Source organism: Girardinichthys multiradiatus, chromosome 19 (genome assembly GCF_021462225.1).
Source record: "Girardinichthys multiradiatus isolate DD_20200921_A chromosome 19, DD_fGirMul_XY1, whole genome shotgun sequence".
Taxonomy (NCBI): Eukaryota; Metazoa; Chordata; class Actinopteri; order Cyprinodontiformes; family Goodeidae; genus Girardinichthys; species Girardinichthys multiradiatus.
This window is the reverse complement of record NC_061811.1, coordinates 39950108-39974276: the sequence shown is the minus strand read 5'-3', so window position 1 is coordinate 39974276 and position 24169 is coordinate 39950108. Positions and strand designations below refer to the sequence as shown.

The following is a 24169-nucleotide window of genomic DNA, read 5'->3' as shown; positions in this document are numbered from 1 at the left end:
TTCTTTCCCCTTATTGAAATTAGGTTATAAACCATTTTTGACACGCTGTTTTCTATAAAATGTAATGAAAAGATATTTGTTTTCTAACTTGCTACTCCTTTTACATAATTTTTCCATAGTTTTGATAGATCCTTGTCTCATTTCCTATTAGAAACAAACATCTTATGAAAATGATTTAAAACCAAAATCTGCCAGAGCTATGAATACTTTTGGGCTTAATTGTATAAGATGGAAAAAAATATTATGTCAGTTTAACTTTATATTAAAAATACCTAACTGCCGGGCTTAGTCTCTTACGGTCTTCTGTTCTCTCCTCATTCTCTTTACTACTTTTAGTGCAACCTTTCTTTCCCGTTTTCATTTTCTCTCTCTCCCTATTCTACAAGGAGGACAGACCCTGTGCAAGCAAAATCGAGATGCGATTAATGTGACTTGTTTATCGTTTTATAAAAAAAAAAGGTACTTGATAGAAGTATTGTTCAAATTGTTTCAGTTTAATGACCTGCAGATGATTGCTTGAAAATTGAAAAACTGCTGAAATTAGCTCACCATCTTTAAGATGCATGGCTCTCTCTGAGATTTTTTTTTTCTAGTTAGTAAATTAAATTAAGCTATTAAATATTATGTTATTAACAGTCCTTTTTTCAAGACCAAGTATTTGGACATAAAATCTGACTAAAAGTCATAAACAGTAGTTAATATAGTAATACAACTCTTCCTTATTATTGGCCTCAAAATTGGAATATTTGCCTCTGTTCAATTTAACCAATTCCAAATGTAAATTCATGGCAGATCATTTTGTATTGGAATTAGAGTTTTTGAACCCTTATACTTTCAACTTTTCAGATAGCGAGATGGCAGTGTCATCATCACAATCCTGACCTTATGAAGTTTTCATTGTATTCATCAGGGGACAGTTTTTTATTGATAATTTTTTTTTATTTGTATACATAGTTTCTCATAGAATATTTTTTGCACATTGGTTCACATAGCTTTTCATGTATTATTCTTCAGTGCAGTAAAATTCCTACAGGTGGAGACAAAATGACACAATTAAGTTTGATTTCTATTCATTATATCAATTTTATGCTGCGCACAATTGCACATTTTGATGATACACAGGGTTAATGTCATGACCAAAGGCTATGTCATATACAGAAGGACTCATACAATGGAAATCATTGCTTGACCAGATTCCCTTTCATGAGGTGAAAAACAAATGTGTTTTAACTGATTTAGTCCAAATTTGCTGCAGTTATAGTTAAGATGTTGAAAAATACAATATGGTGTTTTTTCTAGGATTTAAAAGGGATTTTCGTGGTGTTTTTCAATGCTCATTTAGAAAAAGAGTTTGGCGAGATCCTACAAATGAAATTTTTGTTTAATCAGAAATAATTCAGACATAGTAATAGTTGCAATAGTTGTTCCACTGGAAAAATATTCATTTATGTCTTACCTTTCTACAGGTAACAAAAGTTTGTAATTAGACTTTATAAATGTGGAGCTATACCTGATTTATTTCAGTGAGTTATTTGAATGGAAATTGAGTTATTTCAGGTGGAAATTGTTCTAAAAACCCCTCAGGGCTTTACATGTTAATTCTGTTTAAACTGATGAGTTTTCAGCCGGGATAAAAAAAGAGAGATAGTGTCAGTGGATGTCAGGAGGGAGGTTATCCCAGAGGCAGGGGCAAGAACAAGAGAGGAGGCTAACCGAGAGAGAGTGTTAATGTGGAGGACATCAAAAAGACATTAAGGCACCAGGTGATAGATGGATTTAAATTTATATAGCAAGATTTTGAACTCCAGGTGGTATTTTATTGAGAGCCGGTAGAGCTGTTAAGGTACCGGTGAATTGTGACTGGTGGGGGATGTTCAGGTGATGACAAGGGCAGAAGCGTTCTGGATCAGTTTATGGAGTTTAAGAGTGGATTTGTGGGGGAGACCAAAGAGGAGACAATTACAGTAGTCCGGGCGAGATGTGACAAGAGTGTAGGCCAGGATTGAGGTGAGGAACAGGCAGGGGCGGCTAGTATTGCAAAGGTGGAAGGCGGACAGGGTGATGATGTTAATGTAGTTATGGAAAGCTAGAGTGGCATCAAAGATGACACCCACACTCTGAACACGAGTGGGTGGAGATGAGTTGTCCATAGTGAGGGTGAAACTGGAGGGTTTGGGAGGATGGATTTGGTCCCAATGAAGAGAATTTCTGTTTCATCACTGTTGAGTTTGAGAAAGTTAAATGAAAACCAGGCTTTGATTTCCTGTAAACAGTCATAAAGGGAAGTAGGTGGAAAACAGAGCTTTAGTATTTCCAAATATAGCAATGATAAGACCTTGTAGTACTTGAATTTAACTGATGAGAGGGTTGGCTTTGTAATGAAAAATATGGGAGTGATACGGTTGTTTGTGAACAGCAGGACTAGTTTTCCTATAAAGCCACTTGGAAGCAAGAAAGGGGTTCGTTGAGGAAAAAAGGTTCGGAACCACTGCTTTAGACCCATTGTTACACCCTTCGCTGTTACAATTGGTCCTGGGTTCCTAATGGTGCATGATAATGCCCTGCCTCATGGGACAATAGTATGCAGGCAGTTCATGGAGGATGAAGGAATTGATACCATTGACTGGCTTCAGTGCTTCCCTGATCTAAATCTAATAGAACATCTCTGAGACATAAAGTTTAGGTCCATCCAACTCCACAAGGTTGCACCTCTGACAGCTACTGAGTTGCTGCAATGTCATTTGAACAAACTGGACTAGTCTTCAGTTTAAATTTCACAGTGACACAGTGAAGGCCAAAAAGACCCAGCAGAAGCATTCCAAAGAACCATATCTGAACACGCTAACCAGATCCATTTTCATGACTCCTCTCTTCGTTCCCTTTCAGAAAAACAGCGCCAAAGAAATCAAATCAGTTAGAACAGATTACCTCCATGCTTCAGCAAACCTTGAATACTCAGTCCACCGCACATGTAGATGGCGCTGCAGCACCACCGCCCTCTCAACAGCTTCCTCATGTCCTTGACGTCACCTCACCTAACTCAGAAACGTTTTCTGGAGAGGTTGGTAATTGTAGGGGATTTTTGCTCCAAAGTGCATTAGTTTTCATCCGTTCTCCACATTCCTTTCCCCATGATGATGTGAAAATGTTGTATGTTATTGGTTTATTGACAGGCAAGGCCTTACAGTGGGCAGAGGCCCGTTTCTCTGATTGCAGAGATTTTGGTTGTTCTTTTGAAGAGTTTGTTAAAGAGTTTAAGCAGACATTCTCCCGTTATTGACAAGATTAGTACTGGTTGACAGTTGAGGGCTTTAAGGCAGCATAATAGACCCCTTACTGAGTTTTCCATCGAGTTACGTACTTTGGCCGCTGCTTCTGGTTGGAATAATGACACTTTGAAGTCAACCTTTTTCCATGCTTTAGACGACTCCTTAAAGGATGAGTTAGTCCTGATTCATGATCCTCCTACACTAGACGAAGCTATTTCCCTAGCTATAAGAATTGGCAATAGAATAAGGGAAAGAAGGAAGTCCAGAGCAGAGAGGTTTAATTATAAACCACAATAAGCGACTAGCTCTCCACACACTGCTAAGACTCCGTCTCAACAATCAGTATCTGAACCTGAGCCCATGCTGGTGGGGCGCACACGCTTAACTTTTGAAGAGAGTTTCACCTGATCACTTTGTAGCATCTTGTCCTATTTGCCCCGGGCAGCCAAAAGGCAGGGTCCACCAACTATGAAGGGGGACCATTCACAGAATTGCAAAGCCCCCAGATTCAGCTTACCAGCTACTATCATATTCAATCAACATACTTTGACTCTGTCTGCCATGTTGGATTCAGGCTGTGAACAAAACTTAATAGATTCTGAGTTAGTCATCAGAGCTGGCATTGAGGTGGAACCACTTACTTCACCTCGTTCCGTCCTAGCCCTAGACGGAAAGAAATTGCAGCAGATAACTCAGCGAACAAAACCACTTGAACTGCTACTGTTAGGTAACCATAGGGAAGAGATATCTTTCTTTGTGTTTTCAGTGTCTCAGGGTTCCATAGTTCTTGGCTTCCCTTGGTTACAAAAACATAACCCTCACTTAGACTGGTCTGAGTGTCGCATCGAGTCCTGGTCCACTAGTTGTCACTCATCTTGTCTACAGTCAGCATTCTTCCCGAGTTTCCCCGAGCAGGTTAACAGAGAGGATGAGGTTATAGATTTTGGGCTACATCCTTGAGGGTGGACAGGTGCGTTCTGATCCAGAGAAGATAAGTGCTGTTCTGGAATGGCCTGTGCCAGACTCACGAAAAGCACTACAGCGTTTTCTTGGATTTGCTAATTTCTACAGACAATTCATCAAGGACTACAGTCTGACAGCTGCACCCCTTGCTGCATTAACATCTTCCGAAGTCTTATTTTCCTGGTCACCTGAAGCTGAAGTTCTCACAAGCCCCCATCTTAGTTCACCTCGACTCTTCTAAACAGTTCATTTTGGAAGTCGATGCTTCAGACACCGGTGTAGGGGCCGTTTTGTCTCAGAACTCTGAGGATGGGAGACTTCATCCTTGTGCTTTTTTTTCTCGCAGGTTAAGCAACACCGAGAGAAACTATGATCTGGGCGACAGAGAATCACTGGCCATAAAGCTGGCCCTGAGGAATGTCGCCACTGGCTTGAGGGGGCCAAGCATCCCGTTCAAGTCTGGACTGATCATAAACACTTGGGCTACCTCCAATCAGCAAAAAGACTCAATCCACGACAGTCTCGGTGGTCTTTATTTTTCTCTCGTTTTGACTTGTGTATATCTTTCAGACCAGGACCCAAGAACACTAAGCCTGATTCCCTCTCCAGACAGTTTGTTGTGGACAATTCGGTAAAGGAACCAGCTCCCATTCTGCCGTCCAATTGGACAGTAAGGGCACTCAGGAGGGAGATTGAGAACATTATTAACAGGGCTCAACAGCAGAAACCTGACCCTGGCACAGGACCACCAAACTAACCCTGACCCTAAGTTTTCGGCTCATCCTGGTGTGAGTAGAACAACTGCTTTGGTTCAGAGAAGGTTTTGGTGGCCATCCATACATAAAGATGTTAAAGATTTTGTTCAGGCCTGCGCCATCTGTGCCAGAAACAAGTCTAGTAACCAGCCACCTGCAGGTCTTCTCCAACCCCTCAGCATCCCTAATCGACCATGGTCCCACATAGCTTTTGACTTCGTTACTGGACTGCCTCTCTCATCAGGTATGAATACCGTTCTCACGATCGTTGATCGTTTTTCTATATCATGCCATTTCATTCCCCTCAGAAAACTTCCGTCAGCACTACAAACAGCAAAACTCCTCACTAAGCACGTTTTTCGTCTCCAAGTGATTCCCCAGGACATTCTGTCTGACCGTGACCCATAGTTCATCTCTCAGGTTTGGAAACAGTTTTGTTTAGCTTTAGGAGCAAGAGTTTCACTGACTTCTGGTTATCATCCTCAGTCCAACGGTCAAACGGCGAGATTGAACCAACAACTGGAATCCACCTTACGTTGCCTCACATCCACAAACCCTACAGATTGGTGCTCATACCTGCCTTGGGTTGAGTATGCTCTCAATTCACACATATCATCAGCTACTGGACGCTCACCTTTCGAAGCATCTATTGGGTATCAGCCACCTCTGTTTTCTGCTGACGAGAAGGAGATAACAGTTTCATCAGTTCATCAACATGTTCACCGCTGCCGAACCATCTGGAACTCAACCGTTCAACCCTTCACCAAACTGCTGACCAGAACAAGCGTTTTGCTAACCGAAAACGCCGACCTGCACCCGAGTATCAGCCTGGTCAGAAAGTATGGTTATCGGCACGAGACGTGCCACTTAAGTCTATGTCTAAGAAACCTTCGTACCCAGTCCACCGTCCAACGCAAGTACCTGAACATTGAACTAACTCCTAAACTCACCAGAACTCCCTCTGCAGCTCAAGTAAACCATCTGGATTTTTTCCGCTTCACACACCTGGGTTCCGACTCCCTCTACCCCTGGCGACCTGACTGCATTCATTTAGTAAGCCACTCTTCTGATTACAGTAGTTACCTTTTGTTATTTTGCAATATTATAAGTTCCCTGTTTCACCAGTTCTCTTTCCCCCCCTTTTCATACAGTTGGCGATTCACCTGTTCATGTTCCAGACTTATTGTAAATAAAACACCTTTCACGGATTCAGTTGTTCCTCAGAGTGTTCTTCTGTATGTGGGTCAGATCTATTACGAAAACAATGACATTCCCAACACATGACCCATTCCGTATAAATATAGATATCCAGCATGATTTTTTTTCCATTGGTCATCTGTTGTATTTTCAAAGTGCTTCTTTAATTTTTTGAGCAGTGTATATAATAATGTGCTCTAAAGGTTATCAGCTATAACATCTGCCTACCTTTACATTCTGCATTTGGTACGAAGCTTAATACCCAGAGGAAAGCAGATTGGAATAATTTGACTAATCAACTTGGCTGCAGTAAACAAAGTTCACACATCACATGATTGGAAAGGTTATTTTTGCAGAAAAATGTTAATTCCCATTTTGAGAGTGAACAGTGCATTTTATGTGAATTTATTTAAATCACTATGCCTCATAATTTTCAAAACATTCTCAATTAGCTAAGTCTATATCTGCAATAATATGCATTATTTAGAATGTCCCTAGATGTAATAATTTTTCAACAAAAAATTATAAAGCATTGTTTATACAACACAAGCCTATAATGGCCCGTAATTACAAATTCATTAAGAATCCATATTTCATCATAAAATTCCCAAGATATTCACAGGTGACCGTGACTGTATAAGGAACAATGACCCTTTATTCAATCCCTGGATATAAAGCTTTGTCTACAAGAAAACAGTTACCCATAATTTCTTCAGCACGTGGCTAATTTGAAAAATTCCTTAAAAATACATAGTTTGCCATAAGATGACCAAAATGTTTTCAATTAACCCTATTTATGTCTGCAGTGATGTGCATTGTTTATAATGTCCCTAGATGTGATGGGTTTTCAACCAAAAAAATTTATAAATCGTTATTTATGCATTACATACCCATAATGACCTGAATTTAAATATTCATTAAAATATATATTTCATCATACAATTCCTAAAATAGTCTCAGATGGCCATGACTGTAGAAGGAACAATATAAGTGTTTATTCGAGTGCCTGGATTCAGTGCTTTATCCACAAAAATGGTCAACCATCATTTCTACAGTACTTAGCCAATTTGAAAAATTCCTTACAAATACATAGTTATACAATGACCAAAATATTCTCAATTAACTAAGTCTGTATCTGCAATAATGTGCATTTTTTTAATAATGTCCATAGATGTAAAAAGTCGCTCATACAATACAAGCCCATCATGACCCGAATTAAACTATTCAGTAAAAAATCCAAATTTCATCATAAAATGTAATGTTTATTCAAGTGCCTGAATTAATTGTCTTTCAACCAAAAATTGTTAACCTTCATTTCCATAGTACTTAGCCAAATTCAAAAATTCATAGAAAATACATAGTAATTCATAACATTCCCTAAATATTCTCAGATAACCATACCATGTCCCTAATTTAATGATTGTTTTAAAAAGAATTCTTAATTATCAATTCAATGTTAATATTTATAATGACCAAAGTTGAAAAATTCACATAAAATTCATAGTGGAAAAAACAGAGCGGAAAAAACAGAGCAAATACAATAGTGTTCCCTGCTCCACTGGGAGCAGGCGAACGACCACGCCTTCCATGGCCTTTGCTCACTCCCACTGGCTTGGAACCCTAAAAATAATTTAAAAACTGTTAAAATACAATATGGTTCCATGCTTTACTGGGAGCAGGCAAACGTCCATGACATGCATGGCCTTCGCTCGCTCCCACGGGTTTGGAACCCTAATGTGTATTAGTAGAAAAGGAAAATATTAACAGAAGAAAAAAATGGAAACAAAACTTAGATTTTTTGCAACGCATTTTAAAAACTGAGAAATCACACAGCATTGTTACTACATTATCAAAGGCTCCAACACACAGTTCTCATGAATTGTAGAGGGCCATAACTATACCAAAATCCTGCTCAGTCTAACTGAAAGCATAAAATAATACACAAGCCAGAATGTTAACCGGCACCTAAATAAAGTCATACATAGAAATGTACCATAGATGAGTTGGTGTGTAACTATGAGCTGCATCTGCAAGCGGATAAAGAGGGATGCAGGGAAGACCAGAGAGGAAACAGAAGGTTATAAAAAAAACTAAAAAAACAAAAAAGCACATGAGTAGAGTAACAATATTAATCCCCAAATAGCAGATGGAGCACACTAGTAGCTTACCTCGAGGTCTTCTGCAAGGCATGGGAGCTGCCTATTTGCTGACAAGTTCAACATGGCTGTAAAGAGCTCATGTGAATGGCTGGTGTGGAGGAGGCAGGCCTGGATGTGATGAAGGACACAGAGCATCCAACCATGTTGGCGCTGGATCTGCCTCTGGAGCTGATCCCACTGGCTCCTAACCATATGGAGAATATCCTTCAGAGCTGGAGGTATAAACCAGACAAAAGTAAGGAGGAAAGATAACAAACCACACGAGAATGACAAAGAGGATTATATTCATCAAGAAAAAACAAGTTATATAACTATTAGCAACAAAATTGTTTCATCTTAATTATGAAGGTAAATCTGGGGCAAAATTATTTGTGTATTGTAACTGTGAATTTGAAGTCAGAGTGAGAAATGCTATAGGAGTTTTGTAATTGTAGTTTTTTTTATGTCTTTCACAATTACAAAACAACAGCTACACCTCTTAAAGGGGACCTATTATGCACAATTCACTTTTTGATCGTGAGATAAAGACCCATTTGGGTCTTAAATACTTCTAGAGACAGTCCAAAGGCAAAAAAAAAACTGTTGTGTGGTTTGACCTTACACACGTGTTACAATAGCTATCCTCAAAGGCAAATGTTCTGTTGTTGGCTGCAAAAACCCACGTGTCCATGCACATTCTCTTGCTGTCGGATAACAAAGATTAGTGGCTTCATCTTATTTTTGAGGGGAATGTTCCAGTCATATTGCCGATGACAGTACTGGTTTGCGCTAATCACTTCACCACGGACTACTTTGAGAACTCACATCAGTACACATCACGATTTGCAGAAAGACTTAGACTGAAAAAATTTAAATGAAAAATGTAGTCCCTGTTGTATGTGGCAAATATGCTGAGGACGGAAATGTAAGAATTTATTGTTGTATCTTATAAGTTTCGGCTTCGTTTTCACGTGTATGAAGTGGTGGTTGGGGGCATGGTCAGATATTGCTAATTTGCATAAAAGTGACAGAGCCCTGAAATAGCTCACTCTAAAAGGAGTTCAAAAAAGGGGTAACTGAGGAGGTCAATCTTATTATCTGAGAATGATTTTGTTGCTAAAATGTAATTAACATGTTTTGTATAGCAAATAGACCTATCCCAAATGTTTAAAAGGAGGAAAAAAAGGTCACCTTTAAGATTCCAAAATGCATGTACACAAATTCTGTTCTATAAGTCGCACATCAAAAACCTCTTTCACAGTTTTGCTCCAATTGATCCAAAACAAATGGTGTGAAACTTGTGCATTGTAACTGTGGAGTTTGGTAGCTGTAGAATGTTGTCTGTCTTTCACAAATACATACAACTAGAACTGCAAGCAGTTATGATCGGGTTCCAAGCCCCTCCCAGCAACTCCACCCCCTGCCCCGCATGACCACATTTTCTAAAGGGTCAGGTCAGATCTTGGTTGCAGAAGCACTCAGACTTCACAGGTTTAGCGGCACGCTCCGCAAATGCACTAAACTCACCGGCAAGCACAGCGCAAACTGTGTCCTGTCTGAAAGGCCCTTAAGGGATATTAGCAGCTATGGAGGAAGAAGGGTTCTGATACTTGTGTCAGAAAAAAACACAAATAAAACAGAGAGGTTACTACTGTTATTGAACCCCGAACCAAAATACCGACCGGAGATAGTGGTTCTGAACACTACAAATGCAATACACCTTTTGGCCACTAGCCTAATTTTGGGGGCGCTGTTTCAGCGAGCTTTCTGCAGAATCCATATTTCATCAAAAATTTACCAAGGCTGCTTCAATAAAAATTGCCAAAATATTCTCAGTTAACTCTGTCTATATCTGCAATAATATGCATTGTTTATAATGTCCCTAGATGTAATGGGTTTCATAAAAAAATTTGTTTGATTAAAAGGCAGTCTGATATTTGTGTGAGAAAATATACACCAATAACATGGGGGGATACATCTGGGATTGAACTCTGAATCTGAAAGTTGGGAGACAGACAGGCAATCCACTTTACTAAACACAGCCTGTTGCAACAGGGGGCATGTTGACACATGGACTGAGGTCATGATTCCCTTTGACAGTACTTTGACAGTACAGAAATTCCTTAAAAATACATAGTTTGTCATAACAATTATAGCTAGCTGCATTGACCCTGCCCTTGATAAAACACAGTGGACCAACACCAGCAGATGAAATGGCACCCCAGACCATCACTGACTGTGGTACTTGACACTGGACTTCTGGCATTTTGGCATTTCCTTCTCCCCAGTCTCCTCCAGACTCTGGCACCTTGATTTCCGAATGACATGCAGAATTTGCTTTCATCCGAAAAAAGTACTTTGACCACTGAGCAACAGTCCGATGCTGCTTCTCTGTAGCCCAGGTCAGGCGCTTCTGCCGCTGTTTCTGGTTCAAAAGTGGCTTGACCTGGGGAATGCGGCACCTGTAGCCCGTTTCCTGCAACACGCCTGTGCACGGTGGCTCTGGATGTTTCTACTCCAGACTCAGTCCACTGCTTCCGCAGGTCCCCCAAGGTCTGGAATCGGCCCTTCTCCACAATCTTCCTCAGGTCCGGTCACCTCTTCTCGTTGTGCAGCGTTTTCTGCCACACTTTTTCCTTCCCACAAACTTCCCCCCATATATTCTCATTTAAAACTGTGTATATCTAAAATAATATATATTGTTTATAACGTCCCAAAATGTAATAGTCCTTGAACAACAAAATGAAAAGCCTTTGTTTATACATTAACAACCTATAATGAACCGAATTTAAATATTCATTAAAAATCCATATTTCATCAAGAAATTCCCAAAATATTCTTAGATCTCCATAACTATAGAATAAGCAATATAAATGTTTATTAAAGTGCCTAAATTAATTACATTTTCAACCAAAAATTATTAACTGTCATATCCATAGTACTTAGCCAAATTTAAAAATGTATATAAAATATATGGTATTTCATACAATTCCCTAAATATCCTCAGAAAACCATATCTATATGTGGAATGATATACATTGTTTATGTCTCTAATTTTAATGATCGTTTTAAAAGAAATTGTTAACTATCATTTCAATGATATTATTAATAGTGACCAAAATTGGAAAATTCACGTAAAATCCATACTTTGTCAGAAAACTCTCAAAATATACACCAAGAACCTCATTCATATGTAGAATAGGCCTGATTTCCTTCAGCCAGCACACTTTAATGGGTTTATCAAAATGAATTTATAATCACCATTATTGATTAGTATATATCTTTATGAATTAATCATATACTAGTGGGCAGTCCAAACTGAATAATGTTTATTGTGGATTATAGGCATTGTCTACCTAAGTAGTGTGCAAAATTCAACGGCGTTTGGCCCTACAGAACTTGAGATACAACTCCTAGCTTTATCAAACATTGTACCCTGTTGTGACGCACTTTGAGATAGAGCTTCAGCTAGAATAGGTACTTTTCAGGAATATGCACAGAACATATCCTGAAGGTTTGGGCTCTCTAGGTACCACGAGTGATTTTTGGGGAATTTCTTTATAAGTGAAGGGTCGGAGGTATATTTTTGCCCATAAGGCACGCTCACTTTGCCCAATCATTACCATATTGATGACATATTCTCTAGGTGGTATCCTGAAGAAATGTACCAAATTTATAAAAATCCATTCAGCCATTTTGGCTTTATAAACTTCTCTTGCTTATAGTGCCCCCTAGGCTTAGATCCCTCTGAAAATGAGTACATACCTACAGTTTGACCTCATGCACTACTGGTATGAAAATTATTTGTACATCGTAATCTATTTTCGAGGTGGGCCAAAAAAACTTTTTGATTGCATATAATTCGCCAACCAAAAAGTAATTTTGAAATCCCTTCCATGTCGTTTTGTCAGCTATATCTGCAGTCTTACCAGGCCAGGTTTCGCTTTGATTGGCCTTGCCCCTAAGGAGGAGTTAATGAAAATAGGTTTCGCAAATTACGCAAAATTGTTGCTGATTAGCATAACTATGATTTTTTTTTCAAAACTCACATGATTAAGAATGACTCAAAGAACATCCAGGAATTGAGATTTAGTCTCTGCAAGCAACAGTTTCAGAGATAATCACAGAAACGGATTTTACGTTATAACATCGCCATCTAGTGGTGAAGCTTAAAAAACTTTTTTGTGTACCTAGGTAGCACAATTCTGCTGATCTGTAATTTCCCCGACAAAAATCTTTCAAATTCACTGAGTTCAAAGGTCAAATGTGAGATAGCATATAAGCCACGCCCACTTTTAATCATATCAAAAGTATGTCCTGAGGTCAAGGTCTTGAGCATATGGACCTAGTTGTGTGTCAATCCATCAATCCATTATGCAGATATAAACTTCTGGTGCCTATAGCGCTCCCTATAATTGAATGTGTATCAAACTCAATGTATACACACAATAGCTCATTCTTCTATGAGGTTCTCCAATCTTGTTTGGAAATCATGAGATAGGGCTGAGATATAGTCAATTTACTTTTGTGCTAGTTTGTGAATAAAGTTTGTCCGCATGTAGCTTTAACAACTTTCGAACATTTGACAAAGATTTCATACCATTGTGTCCGGCTAACTCGGTAAATGGTATCTACAAAGTTGTATCTTGATTGAGCAAAAATGTAGGAGGAGTTGTGGAAAATAGATGTTGCCTTTGTCGCGACGTAGCAAAAAATCTAGTCAGGCGAAAGTGGGCATGGCCAATTACAAAGTGATGCAGAATCATCCAAGGAACAAGGTGATATAAACCGTTGGAGTGTGGGACTTACGGTTTGGAAGTTATAAGCCCAAACGCGTTGTCATACGTAATAGCGCCACCTAGTTTTTAGGGGGTCTGAATTTTAGTATCTGAGTAGTGGTTGTGATTCCCTACTAGGTTGCTGTGTCAGTTTCTTTCCAGCATTTTCTGGCCCAACGACGTTTAGCTGAGAATAATAATAATAATAATAACAATAATAATAATAATAATAATAATAATAATAATAATAACAATGAAAAAACGAAGCAAAAACAATAGGGGCCATGCCTTGCATGGCCTTCGCCCGCACTCATGGGCTTGGAACCCTAATAATAATAATAATAATAATGAAAAAACAAAAAAAAAAACAATAGGGTTTCCTGCTGCGCTGGGAGCAGGCGAACGGCCATGCCTTGCCTGGCCCACACCTGCGGGCTTGGAACCCTAATAATAATAATAATAATGAAAAAACGAAGCAAAAACAATAGGGTTCCCTGCTCCGCTGGGAGCAGGCAAACGGCCATGCCTTGCATGGCCTTCGCCCGCACCCGTGGGCTTGGAACCCTAATTACACCTCTTTGGATACTAAAGTACAAGAACACGAATTGTATTCTGAGTCACACATGAAAAACATCTTACATTTACAGTTGTGCTCCAATTGATCCAAAACATATAGTGCAAAACAAATTTACACATCTTCCCACAAAATAATTTTCATTGTATTTTTTTCCTTACCACAAACACAAATCAGTGAACAGGTAATGCTTTAAAGCTCTGCTTGATATTTATAAAAAGAAACTTTATTAGCAACCGCATTCGGATTATTTCAATTGTTATGGACACGGAGTCAGAAATGAAAAGGAAAAAAATAAGAAGCACGAAAGAGAGAAAGGGGGGCAAAAGGGAAAAGGGGAGAGAAGGAGAAAAGAATGGAAGAAAGAAAGAAGGATTAAGAGAATACAAGATAACACCCTGCTTGCATCTACACCTGCAGAAACATTCATAATACCAGCTTTTTTACCAAAAACTACACGGTATTTATCAATGCAAGATGTATTTAGTGGTAAATGCGGCTAAATATAGAACATTTGTGTATCTGTTAACACCTGAATCTAAACACCTGTGGGTCTGAGTGTGAGTGCGCTTGTGTATACAAGGTTTCTCCATAAAAATATGCAATAATGAGTGTGTGGAGCCACAGACTGCCCCCCTGGACCCAGGACAGATACGGAGGAGGTCCAACACACAGACATGCAAAGGCCCCCCAAAGCACAGGAACCCCAGGAGAACCACCTCCGGGACTACTGCAACCCCCTCAGAGTAGAGACGGGGAGAGTCCCAGGGGAACCACCAAGCAGCCACAGTGCAGAAGCCCCAGGGAGCTGCAGCGACGAGCCCACAGGCCCTGCCGGCAGCCATCTACGCCCAAGCAGATCCAGCAAAAGACCCAGAGACCCGAGACCCCGAGACATATCACTCGCCAAGCAGAGGCCCGACAGAGCCCAGGGGTTCAGGCCCTGGCAAGTAGCCACCGGGAGTGAGCCAGCACACACCAAAGCACCTAGCCCCGGATACTGAGAACCACAAGTACAACGGCGGGCAGAGACACCAACCACCGGTATTGTGGCAGGGAGGAAAAAGGCCCCATATTTGATGGGGGGCCTAAACCGATCCAGGACAGGAAGCAGTCCAAGACCCAACCTGACACAAAAAACAGGCACACACAATCACAAATTCCCACCCTCATGCATACACATAAAAAAAACTCACACCCACACACCCAACGTAAAGACAAACAACATTGGACGTTGTACACTCACTCACACTCCCCATAAATGCTCTATACTGTCAGGTCCAGGTGCCAATACCCCATCCAGAGAGGGGGCCATGTACAAAAGAGGGGTCTACATGGTCCAAACTAGCCCGCCAACCAGAGCCGCCACAGGATGAAACAGTCCCAACACCCCAGGAAACCCAAGAGCGCCCCACACCCAATAAAACCCCCACATAAATTTCCCCAAAGTGCCACCCCCAACAAGGACACAGATATCGAACACACGCCCCTGAACCCGAACGCCATGAATCCCCTCCCCACAGCATATGGGCTCACACCACATGTAAGCTTCATCCCCAAAAAGCTGATGGAGCGACAGCCACACAACACAAGCTCCACACACAGCCCAGCTCCAAGCACCACCACCACCTCCCGGTCCCACCACACAACACTCCGCAACGGCAAGGCAAGGGCCCCACGCAATGTTACCCCAGCCCCCGCCCACAGGTGCAACAGGGCAGACACCATGGAGAACCAAGCCAACAACGGAACACCCGACCCCACACCAAGATGGGACAAATTCACCCGGCAAGAGGTCCCCGGCCGGTGTCCCCCACCACACCCCCCAACCACACAGACACACCACATCACTGCCACAGCAACAATAGCCCAGGTAGAAACATTATCCAGCTCAGCTCGACCAACACTGCTCAGCCTATCCAAATGCTGGTGGGACACAACTCCCCCACCCCACACGCTACAGACCCCCCCATGCCACCCTCTAGCCCACCGCCTCGATCCCTCCCCAGACATAACAACCAGCAGAGCAGCACACCGCCAAGTTTGCCCAACCATTCAGCCAGCGCCAGCAGCCCCAGCCCATCAGTTTGTGAGAGGGAACCGTGCACCAGCTGGGTAACCTTGGCTGGGCAGGCCAAATGCTCCAGGCAAAACACATCTCACCAGCTGCCCCAGTGCAGGCACAAGACATGCTGCACCGCACCCATACACCCGACAACCGTAGCCCGGCGCCCAGCCAGGGGCAAGAGCCACAGAAGGAAGGATTGGAGGAAGGCCACCACAGCACGCCAAGGACCGGGCACCCCGCCAACCCCACACCAAACCCTGGAGGTGCCCCAGGATGCCGGCCACCCACCCTCCCACACGGCACACCTCGCCGCACCAAGCAGGCACGTCAGCCCCTCCACCAAAGCGAAGCCACATCTCAATCAACACTGCACACTGTCCGCCCAAGACCCCTCACCGGAGCCTGGCACCCCCCCAACCGATGGACCAGGCACCGAAGCCAAGGACCGAGAGCCAATGAAGTCCATGGGATCCCAGGACAGCCAAAAAGCCAGCCCCAGCACCAGACAACCCCAACTGCAGCTCAGATCCCGACCAGAAGGCCCGCTCCCTCTCCTGGCATCTGACCACAGATGGCAAACAGCAAACGGGGGGTGAGAAAAGATCCCAAGCATACCTCCCCGCGGTGTGGTGTTGATGTGTGTTGTTGTAGAGTGCATTTAAAAAGAAAAACAGGTGGGGAAGAGGGTCTGCCTTTCCCCCCCTCCTTTACCCACCTAGAACCCTCAATGTCTATATGCAACTTAACCGTTAGAGTAGGGTTGAGAAAGCAAAGGTTAGGGTAATAAAATACCCTCCCTCTTGAAGCCACTGAGCGCGCCCACAACCTAGGCCCTACATGAAAATGTTATAAATGAGTGTCTAAAATTGGGGCACAGGCTGCCATGGGGCACTCCAATGATGCACCCGCACCCCAAGGCCCTACATGAGTGGTAGTATGATGGAGTGGGCGGCAGGAGGTGTCCGGGGATCGGGAGGAAAGGACTGGGGGGGCAAAATGTTCTCCCCAAGGGACCCAGCTCCCCAGCTTACCCAACAGGCACCCCTGTTCGCCAAGTTCCAACAAAGGACGGAGGCATAGGCACATCCATCGGGAGAAAGGCTACAGACAGGGACCAGGCTCTGAGAAACAACCGAAAACCGGAACCAACACCCCCAGCCCCTCCCCGGAAGCACCCAAATCCTCAAACCCCGATCCCCAGCCCCGTCACCCAGTCCGCCGCCTGAAGAAGCCACCGACCCATTACATAAAGGAGTGAGCCAGAAGCGCACACCAAGAGACCACTACAGAAAAAAAGAGCAGACCAGCTGCCCAACGCAACCAGAATATGCCACACAAAGGAGGGCACATGACCAACATGTCCAACCACCCCTGAACTCACGGCAGGGCAACAAAACACATCCCAAACCAACACCAAGGTGGCCAACAAGAAACGCCCGACCCAAAATGGCAGGCCCACCCAAATGCAGGCTCTGGGCCAACATAGGCACATTCACCCCCCATAGACAAACAAACCGAAACCCCCAGGGCCAGCTTGGCAGTCAAGCAGACCCCATGCCAGCCCCGGGGCGAGATGTCCCAGTTACCCAGAGCCCCCACGCCCACCCTAGACCCCCCCAGGAGCAGCACAGCCACCAGGCTAGTAACATATCTCTGTGGGCACAGGCCCCCCAAAAACATTGCATGCAGCCACTCCCGAGAGCCACAAAAGCCCTAACCCGGTTGGGGCCACAGCCCCCGGCACCAGACCCCCAGCGACCCCAGCCCAGGGACACCGCAAATATCCCAATCCCAAACACCTCCCCGCATCCGCCACAATGCCCCACAGGACAAGCCAAAGGTGTCCGACCCCCACTAGGTGATGGAGCCGATTAATAGAACCCAGAGAGGTTGATCTGATGTGGAGGCAGAGGCTGTCTCAAGACTTATATAATCCAGAAGTACAGAAGGTTTCTGTACTGGTTTATATTAAGAGGGTTTTTATTTTTCCAATTCATGAGGATAGTTTTCTTAGGGATACATGAGGCACTGAAAACCATGTGAACTGAATTTGTCTCTATGGTGACATCATCTAAGTTGCCCAACAAGCAAATTGAGGGAGAAGGTGAAATATTACATCTTACACACTTTGATAAGTCTTCACATATCAGGCACCAGAACCTCTGAACAGGTGTACATAACCATAGTGCGTGGATGTAATTGTCGGGTACATTGCCTGTGCAGTGTAACAAGTATTGGATGGTGCAAAACCCATCCTGAACAACTCAAGCAAGAGGGTAAGACACAGAAAGACATTTCTGAATGAATAGGCTGTTCCCAGAGTGCTGTATCAAAGCACCTCAGTCGGAAGTCTGTGGGAAGGAAAAAGTGTGGCAGAAAACGTTGCACAACGAGAAGAGGTGACTGGACCCTGAGGAAGATTGTGGAGAAGGGCCGATTCCAGACCTTGGGGGACCTGCGGAAGCAGTGGACTGAGTCTGGAGTAGAAACATCCAGAGCCACCGTGCACAGGCGTGTGCAGGAAATGGGCTACAGGTGCCGCATTCCCCAGGTCAAGCCACTTTTGAACCAGAAACAGCGGCAGAAGCGCCTGACCTGGGCTACAAAGAAGCAGCACTGGCTGATGCTCAGTGGTCTAAAGTACTTTTTTCGGATGAAAGCAAATTCTGCATGTCATTCGGAAATCAAGGTGCCAGAGTCTGGAGGAAGACTGGGGAGAAGGAAATGCCAAAATGCCAGAAGTCCAGTGTCAAGTACCCACAGTCAGTGATGGTCTGGGGTGCCGTGTCAGCTGCTGGTGTTGGTCCACTGTGTTTTATCAAGGGCAGGGTCAATGCAGCTAGCTATCAGGAGATTTTGGAGCACTTCATGCTTCCATCTGCTGAAAAGCTTTATGGAGATGAAGATTTCATTTTTCAGCACGACCTGGCACCTGCTCACAGTGCCAAAACCACTGGTAAATGGTTTACTGACCATGGTATCACTGTGCTCAATTGGCTTGCCAACTCTCCTGACCTGAACCCCATAGAGAATCTGTGGGATATTGTGAAGAGAACGTTGAGAGACTCAAGACCCAACACTCTGGATGAGCTAAAGGCCACTATCGAAGCATCCTGGGCCTCCATAAGACCTCAGCAGTGCCACAGGCTGATTGCCTCCATGCCACGCCGCAATGAAGCAGTCATTTTTGCAAAAGGATTCCCGACCAAGTATTGAGTGCATAACTGTACGTGATTATTTGAAGGTTGACGTTTTTTGTATTAAAAACACTTTTCTTTCATTGGTCGGATGAAATATGCAAATTTTGTGAGATAGGAATTTCTGGTTTTCATGAGCTGTATGCCAAAATCATCCGTATTAAGACAATAAAAGACCTGAAATATTTCAGTTAGTGTGCAATGAATCTAAAATATATGAATGTTAAATTTTCATCATGACATTATGGAAAATAATGAACTTTATCACAATATGCTAATATTTTGAGAAGGACCTGTAAACCTTTACTTAAGAAACCTTTGCTTAATCAAAATGATTTACTAAATTACAGACCTACATCCAATCTTCAGTTTTTATATAAAATTCTTGGGAAAATAGTTGCTAATCAACTGTGTGAGCATTTACAGAATCATGATCTGTTTGAAGAGTTTCAGTCAGATTTCAGGGCTCATCATAGCATGGAAACAGCACTAGTGAAAGTCACTAATGATGTTCTTATGGCCTCAGGTAATGGACCTGTGTCTGTACTTGTTCTATTAGATCTCAGTGCTGCGTTTGATACAATCGATCACAATATTCTCTTAGAAAGGCTGGAACAGGCTGTAGGTATCAGGGGAACAGCACTAGGCTGCTTTAAATCTTATTGTCTGACAGATTCCAGTTTGTTCATGTAAATAATCAATCATCTTTAAACTCCAGAGTTAACTGTGGAGTACCACAAGGTTCAGTGCTGAGCCTGGTTCGGCTACAGTTTTTTTCCTGTTAAAAGGGTGTTTTCCTCTCCACTGTCACTACATGCATGCTCAGTATGAGGGATTGCTGCAAAGTCAATGCAAGCGACTGTCTACTGTTGTTACAATTTGAATTTGAATAATAAACTGATTTTGACTGCATAGCTTTATAGTTAGGATTAATTGGAATGTATGTACTCGACTTGAAATCTGTATGATTCAACTGAATTAACGTAAATGCCTTGAGACAATATGTGTTGTGAATTGGCACTGTATAAATAAAACAGAATGGAATTAAATTGATTTGACAGAGAAATAAATTATTATTCTCAACACTACACTTAGTCAATATCCAAAATAAAAGTGTGTGTGTGTTTGTGTGTGTGTGTTTGCATCGGATATGTGTCTAGGTACAACACAGCAGGCACCAAAGGGATGTGGCAGCAAATCAAGATGAAATAGAAAATACTGTTAAATCTGGTAAGGTCCTGTTATAAGCTACAGCTGTTTAATCTTTACCAACTGAATAACACAGCATTCGTTGGCTTTGTTCAAATTATACAATTAATGATGTGATTTCCCAAAAAACGTAATGTGTAGCAGGCCACCATAACTGCCAATATTTAAGATTGTCCACTTAAAACTAACATGAAAATGTTTAGACATAAGCATCTAATTGGTGCTTGCAGGACATGTTCCAATTTGACCTCTATTTTTGCAAAAAAAGGCAGAGGCCAGACAAGTCTATCACAACTCTCAGAGGCAGACGAGATGATCCTCATGTACAATAGTGGGGGACCTTTTGCTGAGCACATCTCTGTGGGGATGTCATCTAACCCAAACATCCTGCAAACAATAATGTTAGAGGTTAGTCATTGAAATAACTGAGATGTACTTTCATCCTTTTCCCAGCTTTGGCTCTACAAAACCCATCCGTCCATCTTAAGCAGTAGTTGATACTGATTTTGTTGTAGGTGTATTTACATTAATAATTATATACAATTTGTAAGGTAAATAAAAGGTGGAGTTATATAATGAAGAAATGTGGTATGGCCCCTATAGTGTTAGAAAACCCCCTACAAAAATCCAGCAAAGTAATTCACTTGTCTGAGTGGATGTGGAATTTAACACTCATATTCTTGTCTTATCAGCTGTGGTTGGTCTACTGACCTCTGTGGAGCATTCTGTCTCAAAACTCCTCCATGCAGCTGTAAGTATTTTAATACCTTAGACAGGTGTTTTAATAATAGAGTAAACTCAATTTTGTATATTTCAATATATAATGACATAATGATGATGAAGAGGTTGTTTGAGCCACAGAGAAGGAGCAGACACGTGCACAGTAGTAGTAGCAGACACAGTAGAGGATCTGGATGGATGACAACAACATAAGACACATTGTCTTCATAGCACCAAACGACCTCTAACATCAGTTCTACTGCACTCCTCATCTCCTCAGTAAGGAGGGCGGGCAGGACGGAGGAGTCAAAGTTAATTCTGATGTCACAAGAGCTGCAATCTGAAATTTGCCTTCAGTGAGCTGGAAGCATCACCTCCTAACCAAAGTGAACCATAATTGTACTGATTCTGTGTTCCTTGCTTCATAAAACTGAACAGTTAATGTGACATAGAAATAAATGTGGTGGAAATGTGTTTTATGCTATGTGTTTTAAACTAGGAATAGGGAGGGAATTATAGAAGATTTAAATAACATCAATTGAAAAAAAAAGGATACAGCTTTTAGGATGTCAGGAAATGTGTCTGTCACCACAGCTACAGCATATGCTTCTACATCAGTCATTGCTGAAGATGTTGGGAGTCAATGAGCAATTCCAATCCGTTGCACTATTGTCATGTCTCATATAAAGAATGGGATTGCAAGACTTTACTGAAGTATGAAACAAGTATTTTGTTATGCTTTCATGCAGTTTTTACATCAAATAAAACCAACATTTCTCTTTCATTTCAATAGATAGAAATATGTGCATATTTGATTATAATGATTTGTAAGCTGGTTTAAGAGCGCTGTCAAATACAAAATTCTTGTCCACGCTACAGACAGGGACAGGAAAAAAACACAGCCTCAATTTGTCTCTCTGTCTGGGTCAGGCATCCGCTTAACCACTTTGATATAACAAAACGGAACTGCTACTCTCAGTTCAGGAACACACCTCAAACAGCAGGTACAACCATCTTCATCTCTTTGTCCCCTGCTCTAATGGCACTAACAAACTAAGCAGTTTCTATAGCAGACATGTTGTGTATCTCTGGTAGCGAAAGTTACAATTAGAACAGGTTTGACGCTAACATTTGCAGGTTTGTAAATGATAGTGGATACTCTGTTTTGTAACTTGCTCTAGATTGACATTACTACCCGTCACGTCCTCAATGCTGCACCTGCAGGAATTGAGGCTTGAGGTGAGCAGTCGTGATTGAAATTAAAAACTGTTATAGAACCTGAACTGCTAAAGCAAAGTTTGGCCCTTTGGAGCTCTAACCTAAACTTGTAAAACAAGCAATAGTTAAAATAGACCCAATTACTGTTTTTAAATAAAGACAGCTGTCTGTGCACCATGGCAACGGAAGTATGGAGGCTGGCAAAGGCTTGTCAAGCAATGCTAAGGCGTTATCTGCAAAAGACCGAGAAGCCTCCTTTAAAAAACTCATACTCTTTATCTTCCGCTTCATCCGGGAACGAGTCGCCAGGACAGCAGACTCAGTAGAGACAACTAGACTTCCCTCTCCCTAGACACCTCCTCCAGCTCCTCTAGGGGCAGCCCAAGGTGTTCCCAGGCCAGCCGAGAGACATAGTCCCTCCAGCGTGTCTGGGGCCGTCCCCTGGGCCTCCTCCCGGTGGGACGTGCCTGGAACACCTCCCAAGGAAGGCGTCCAGGAGGCATCCGGTATAGATGCCCAAGACACCTCAACTGGCTCCTCTCGATGTGGAGGCTCTACTCCGAGACCCTCCTGGATAGCTGAGTTCCTCACACTATCTCTAAGGGAGTGCTCGGCCAGAGAACCATGCACCTAAAAATCCTGTCCATAAAAGTTATGAACAGCACTGGTGATAAAGGACAGCCCTGCCAGAGTCCAACATGGGAACAGATCTGACTTAGTACAGGCAATGTGGACCCAACTCCTGCTCCAACTCCATATTCCTGCAGCATCCCCCGGAGGGCATCCCGGAGTCCCCAGCCTATGCTATCACCAGGGAATGTGTGACGGCAGGTTTGAGGAGATCCTCGAAGTACTCCTTCCACCGCGCGATAATGTCCCCAGTTGAGGTCAGCAACTCCCCACCCACACTGTAAACAGTGTTGGGGAAGCAATGCTTCCCCCTCCTGAGGTGCCGGATGGTTTGCCAGAATCGCTTCGAGACCAACCGGTAGTCCATCTCCATGGCCGCACCGAACTCCTCCCAGGCCCGTATTTTTGCTTCTGCCTCAGCCCGGGCCGTGGCACAATTGACCTGAAGGTATCCGTCAGCCACCTCAGGAGTTCCACAAGCCAACCACAGCCAATAGGACTCCTTCTTCAGCTTGACAGCATCCGTTTCTGCCGGTGTCCACCACTGGGTTCCCGAATTGCCGCCGCGACAGGCACCTCAGACCTCACAGCCGCACAACGGGCAGCAGCATCGACAATAGATGCAGAGAACATGGTCCACTCGGACTCTATGTCTCCAACATCTCCTGGACTCTGGTCAAAGCTCTCCCAGAGGTGGGAGTTGAATACATCCCTGGCTGAGGGCTCTGCAAGACGTTCCCTGCAGACCCTCACTGTGCGCTTGGGCCTGCCAAGTCTGTCTCAAGGCTTTCTCCTCTTCCAGTGGATCCAACTCACCACCAGGTGGTGCTCAGTGGACAGCTCAGCCACTCTCTTCACCCAAGTGTCCAAAGCATGCGGCCAAAGGTCTGATGACACGACAACAAAGTCGATCATCAACCTCCTGCCTAGGGTGTCCTGGTGCCAAGGGCACTGCTGAACACCCTCATGCTTGAACATGGTGTTCATTATGGACAATCTGTGACTAGCACAGAAGTCCAATAACGAAACACCGCTCGGATTCAGATCGGGGAGGCCATTCCTCCTGATCACGCCTCTCCAGGTGTCACTGTCGTTTCCCACATGGGTATTAAATTCCCCCAGCAGAATAATGGGTGTCCCCGGGAGGGGCACTATCCAGCACCCAACTATTTCTAGTCGATATCTCTCGACCTCCCGCACAAGCTCAAGCTCTTTCCCCCCCAGCGAGGTGACATTCCACGTCCCTAAAGCCAGCCTAAGCATCCGGAGATCGGGCCGCCGAGGTCTCCACCATCGTCTGTCGCCCTACCAGGGGCATTTAAGCCCCAGACAACATAGCCTCGAGGATCATTCGAGCACTCAAACCCCTCCACCACGTTAAGGTGGCGGTTCAAGGAGGGGCCTTTAAAAAACTCACCTTAACAAATAGCAACTGGCTTCCAGATCCATATAC

At 43.2% G+C, this 24169-nt stretch overlaps 1 protein-coding gene across 3 annotated transcripts in view; it reads right to left on the bottom strand.

Moving 5' to 3' along the window:
• akap6 (A kinase (PRKA) anchor protein 6) overlaps window positions 1-24169 on the bottom strand; it is a 490689-nt gene that overhangs the window by 296127 nt on the left and 170393 nt on the right. For all 3 annotated transcript variants that reach the window (XM_047392958.1, XM_047392960.1, XM_047392959.1), the window contains one exon: window positions 8353-8555. In XM_047392958.1, coding sequence (XP_047248914.1) covers window positions 8353-8555 — 203 coding nt within the window. The remainder of the gene's footprint in view (window positions 1-8352; window positions 8556-24169) is intronic.